The sequence below is a fragment of the Camelina sativa genome, chromosome 1 (genome assembly GCF_030686135.1).
Source record: "Camelina sativa cultivar CO46 ecotype springtype chromosome 1, ASM3068613v1".
NCBI classification, from domain to species: domain Eukaryota; kingdom Viridiplantae; phylum Streptophyta; class Magnoliopsida; order Brassicales; family Brassicaceae; genus Camelina; species Camelina sativa.
Window position 1 is genome coordinate 13,777,235 of NC_141880.1, and position 6,000 is coordinate 13,783,234.

Consider the following 6,000-nt stretch of genomic DNA (forward strand, 5'->3'; position numbering starts at 1 on the left):
ACTTTCTTCCTCTAAAAAACCTTTTTTTAGACTACCACACAACTTGTTAATCGATCAAACTCCAAGAACAACATCATTTTTTTCTCATAAAAATAAAATAAAAAATTAAAGAAAAAAATATCAACTTATCTAGAAAATCATACACAAAAATATGTTTTACAGCTCATAAGAAATAAAAAGCACAAACGTAGATACATAAGATAATTTATGTTTTACATAAATATTTATAATATTTTAAACTCTTTTCTGATTTATATTACCCCTAAGACCATCATTAGTGGTAAGTTCTCTGTGGGTTACTCATGAAATTGGGCCCCAAATTCTTAATAAAAAAAAACTCATTAATGGTCCAAACAAGAGAGAATCGTTGTTGTGGGAAGGATCTGAAGCAACCCCTTAAGAACGCTACGTGTCGTTTTATCAGTGGTTGTTGTGTAAATATAAAACCGGATTTTTTTCTTCGCTACTTTCTTCTTCTTTCTTCCCGACTTTCTCTCTCTCTTCTCTGTGGAACGAAGCGGCGAAGAACAACCGATTGATCTGAAATCTGAAATAATCAATGGATTCACGTCAAATCCTTTTAGTTTTTCGACTTAGATCTTATGGTTGGTTGGTTACCCGGAGGGGATGGCTTCCAGATCGGCCAAACCGTTAGAGAAAGCGATGGCTTCCAGATCAGCAATTAAAATGGCATGAATATATACTCTAATTTGGATAACTTTGTCGTTAAACATTATATATATAGTTATAGTGTTTTTACAGAAATCTTAAAATTTAGAAAATCCAGTCCAATAAAAATGAAAAATAAGTAATAATATTATACCAATAGCTGAGATATGTAGGGATCTAATGACCAATTAAAATTTATAAAATACAGTGGTATAATACCATAACTAAGACCAATTATATAAGGATCTAATGACCAATTATAGTCTTCTTCCTCACGAAATAATTTTGTAATTTTATTTCTCCATCAATTACAGACATATATATTACTTCAAAAAAACTAACTATATCCAAATTAATAGAATTATCCTTAATAAAATACCTTATAGTATCTATATTAACATTTTTGAAGTACATTTTAGTTTATGCCCTTTAAGTTTTAATTATTTTTTTTTTTACAACAATAACCCCTAAAACAATTCCATAAATAACATGCTGAAAAACTCAAATACTAAACTTTCTTAAATTGACAAACATTTGTTACATTTATTGCCATAAAATCTTAACAACATCTATACATTCCGATTTTTCCAAAAACAACTCTACCCTAAAGTTTTAACCCATTAAATCTCCAAAACTATTTTTATGGATGCTAAAATCTCTCAAATTTAAATGATATACAACAGATTTTCCATAACAAAAGTTTACAATATCCATAATTATATTAACATTAATAAATTTCCTAAACCGAAAATGCAATTATAAAATGTCACATTAAATATGTTGAAAACCTCCATATAATTTAGTTTATTTTTTTATTTTTTGAGGAATTACCAAAAAAATCGAAATTCTATTAATTATTATAAACTATATATATTGACACGGAAAAATTATAAACTATATAAATATGTTAATTTGGTAAAACAATTAACATAATTAAACTTGATAAAAAAACTTATATTGATTATTTTTTTTTACGCAAAAAATTATTTTGATTTTGGTGAGACAGGTTGGCATTAATCTTATATAGGGAGTTAAGTGGAATTGTTTTTTTTTAAAACACTTTTAGATGTGTACCCTTTAAGTTTTAATTGTTTATTTTTTTTTACAACATTAACCCGTAAAACAATTCCATAAATAACATTGCTGAGAAACTCAAATACTAAACTTTCTTAAATTGACCAACATTTGTTACATTTATTGCCATAAAATCTTAACAACATCTATACATTCCGATTTTTCCATAAACAACTCTACCCATTAAAGTTTTAACCCATTAAATCTCTAAAACTATTTTTATGGATGCTAAAATCTCTCAAATTTAAATGATATACAACAGATTTCCATAACAAAAGTTTACAATATCCATAATTATATTAACATTAATAAATTTCCTAAACCTAAAATCCAATTATAAAATGTCACATTAAATATGTTGTAAACCCCCATATAATTTGGTTTATTTTTTTATTTTTTGAAGAATTACCAAAAAAATTGAAATTCTATTAATTATTATAAACTATATATATTGACATGGGAAAATTATAAACTATATAAATATGCTAATTTGGTAAAACAATTAACATAATTAAACTTGATAAAAAAACTTATATTGATTATTTTTTTTACGCAAAAATTTATTTTGATTTTGGTGAGACGGATTGGCATTAATCTTATATAGAAAGTTAAGTGGAATTGTTTTTTTTAAAACACTTTTAGATGTTTACCCTTTTAAGTTTTAATTATTATTTTTTTTTTACAACATTAACCCCTAAAACAATTCCATAAATAACATTGCCGAGAAACTCAAATACTAAACTTTCTTAAATTGACCTAACATTTATTACATTTGTTAAATTGACCAACGGCTCTACCATCTTGGTGGATACTGTTAGATGGTCTGCATGTGCCATGAAGTTAGTAACATCATGGTAATCCAACCATTCATGTGTAGACCGAACCAGTATCTCTTCAATATCCAATAGATGCTCAGAGTCAGAGTCGTTTTGGAGATTGTGAGGCTGGAAAATCGAAAGATCAGAATAATCATTCTTCAAAGCAAATCCAGGTTCAAGATCGAGTAGAGAAACGAAGCAAAAGCACATATACCAATCTGCAATTATTCACTGTTCTAATGCATACAAATTATTCTCACTGATGAACAAATTAACCACCAGAGGATATAAAAAGAATCAAATCATTTCACGTGTTCCATCAGCATCCAATCTTGTAAAACATAAGAAACTCTAAGAAAGATCAGGAATGAGCACACATACCAACCTACAATTATTCAACAGTTCTAATGCAACTCCTAATCATCTTAGCAAATAATCTAACATGAGAGGCTAAATGTATCTGAGATACAGGAAGAACGTAGATCCATCCTATATATGTTACTCAAATCGCTAACTAATGTAATGTAACCTATACTATGCAATATCAATCTGTAACAAAAGGCAAAAAATCAAACGAAACAGCTTCAAATCAACAAGCAGAGATCAAAATATAAACAAAAATTGACCTAATCGACAGAGAACATAGATTTATCCTTGATTACATGTAAATACACAAACCGAACACACTCAAATCACCAAACTCTAACCTATACAATGACTTCTTCATCGGCACTCTCGTCTTCCTCACCACTCTCTTCTTCATCGGCACTATCGTCTTCCTCACCACTCTCTTCTTCCTCACTACTACTGCCAGTGTTCAGGACTGTGACTCTCATTCCTGAATCATCTGACGATAAAACATCGTCTGGCAAGTGTACAATTATGTACTGAGCTATTTTAAATTGGGAAGCCCTACAAAAAAAGAAAAAAAAAAAGATAAAAAAAGAAAAAGGAAAGAGGTAAGTGAATAAAAATATGTGTTGAGAGAAGTATATCCTAATAAGAGAACAAAGAAAAGTTAACTCACCCTGCTGGATAATAAGTCCTGCGCCAGTAATTACTGCGCATCCCAATATCAAGGGGGACGAGAGGTAACCTCGATGACTGGTAGTAGATAGGCAGTGCTGGTTGAGTAACTCTGTCCCCATTGAAGTCCCAGTCATTAGCATCTGTGAGTTCTCCAGAGTGAAAAAGAAACAAGCCTTCCTTGAATGGCTCTACCATCTCTGTGGATGTTGGTAGATTATTTTGAACAGCCATGATGTTTATAACATCATGGGAATCCAACCATTCATATCTGGACCGATGCAGAATCTCTTTAATATCCAACAGATCCTCCACTCGAGAGTAGTTTTGGAGATTGCGAGCCATTTCAGACTGGAAAATTGAAATATGAGAATGAATATTCTTCAAATAGCAAATTGAGGTTCAAATTCGAGCAGAAACCAAATTACGAGTATTCACTGTGCCAATGCAACTCAATAATCAATTAAGGCAACCATTTAAGAGGCTAAAAGTAGTATCAGAGGTACATAAACCATCTAACAGCTAAAGAGGCTAAAAAGTATCAGAGATATACGAAGAACACAGATCCATCCTCGATTTCATGAATTTACACAAATCAAACTCTTGAATCACACCAAGTAGTGTAACCTGTACAAGCTATCAAATCGGGGAAACGAAATAGAACCGGAATCAAATAGTAGCAATCCACGCAGAACAACTAAATCAACAGATCAATCAACATCTGGGAAGATCCATCCAAGTTCTCGGTGCTGAAAACGAAACCGACCAGAAAAAAAAAACGCAAAACCAAACGAAACGAAACAACTTCGATTCAACAATCAGAGATCAAAATCAAAATCAAGCACTATTAACACCAGATGTTAAGCAAAAATTGATCTAATCGACTGATTTCGAATGAAACAGATTGAAGAAAAAAAAAGGAACGAGAGAGAAGATGATCTTACCAATGCAATTTAAAGCTTTAATCGCGCAACCAAAGAAGAGGTTCTGAACTCACGCAATCAAAAGATCGATCATCTGCGAAGAACAAATCCATGTTCTCGGCGCTCAAAACAAAAGCGATAGAACAAAAAAAAAAAAACGCAAAATCAACGAAACAGCTTCGATTCAACAAGCGGAGGTCAAAATCAAGCACCATTAACACCAGATGTTAAACAAAGATTTGACCTAATCGACGGATTTCGAAGGAAACAGATAAAAAAAAAAAGAGAGAGAAGAAGATCTTACAGATGCAATTTCAAGCTTCAGTCGCGCAATCGAAGAAGAGGATTCGTAGCTTTTTTTTTTTTTTTTTCTCTCTCTTTCTTCTCTCTTCGTTTACGGAAGATTTTGTAGATACAGTGTGAGTGTTTATGGCGGTTCGTGCGAGTGTGAGTGTTTTATGTAGCTTCTTTTCAGACGTTGGAGGACGAAGGGGACGCTGACGTCACTTTTTCTATTGGTTATTGTGCTGACCTACGATGAATCCTGTCCGTTGAATTTGAAATGCTAATCTGACGGTTAGGGATTTATTCTAAGTTTTTTTTGGGCTTTCTACACTGTATGTAAAATGCCTTTTTCTATTAACTGTAGTAACAATAAATAAATACATAAATAAAAAAGCGACGACACTGGTGTGCCAAAAAGTATATCCCACCGACAAATTGGCATATGACGCGTGTCGAAAATTACGCGCTTTGCTTAAGTCCATTTTACGTACGTAGAGTCAAACACAGGAACCTCTGTTCGTCTCTCTCTTCTACTCTCTCTTACAGAGAACGCTTTCGTTACTCTGTTTTCGCTTTTGTTGGAAAAACAAAACTGTGGGTAGTTGTTTCTCGACGAATAAGGAGGATGATTCACCGGAGTTACAGATCGACGAACCCTTGACAACGAACCCAAGAACGACGGATTTGGCGACTGGTCTCTTTTACGAACTTCTCTCTCTCCGATCTTAAGACGGCGACAAAGAACTTCAGTTCCCACGAGAGATCATATCAGACAAGGCAGAGGATTGCTCCAATGTCGTCTACAAGGTTCGTTTGCCACAAAATCTTGGCTTCATCGCTGTCAAAGAGATTCAAGAGTATGCCTTTGGCTGATCGTCGCTACTTTACGGTGCCTTTTCTTGCCTTTTAAAAGATTTAGCCAACTTTGCGACGTTCATTGATCTCTTTTGATGGGTTTGATTCGGTTTCTTCGCTCTTCTTCAGATAGACGCAAAAGCAGTTGCGTCAAGTTGATGGGATGTTGCTAGCTGCGATGAAGATGATGAACTGCTTCTTGTTGCAGAGTTCATGCCTAATGTTACACTTACTCAGCGTTTGTTCCATCGTATGATTCTTCTTTCTTTATGTCTTGTTTCCTTTTTAGATATAAAATTGGTGAATCTGTGGTTAAAGAGGCTGTATTGTTGCATGGTTTCCGTGACATG

The 6,000-nt window shown here is 32.9% G+C and overlaps 1 protein-coding gene across 2 annotated transcripts; it reads right to left on the minus strand.

The window, feature by feature from the left end:
- Positions 1–2,410: 2,410 nt before the first annotated feature.
- LOC104791056 (uncharacterized) lies at positions 2,411–4,990 on the minus strand. 2 transcript variants are annotated; one of them, XM_010516858.3, is made up of 5 exons: positions 4,815–4,990; positions 4,532–4,604; positions 3,589–3,938; positions 3,269–3,473; positions 2,411–2,687 (listed from the first exon to the last, which is right to left on the minus strand). In XM_010516858.3, the coding sequence occupies exons 3-4, from the start codon at positions 3,930–3,932 to the stop codon at positions 3,269–3,271; spliced, it is 549 nt and encodes a 182-aa protein (XP_010515160.1). In that variant the 5' UTR covers positions 3,933–3,938; positions 4,532–4,604; positions 4,815–4,990; the 3' UTR covers positions 2,411–2,687. The 2 variants fall into 2 exon arrangements, with proteins under 2 accessions (XP_010515160.1, XP_019098424.1); XM_019242879.2 differs by lacking the exon at positions 2,411–2,687 and having other exon boundaries at positions 3,128–3,473; positions 4,815–4,989.
- Positions 4,991–6,000: the final 1,010 nt, after the last annotated feature.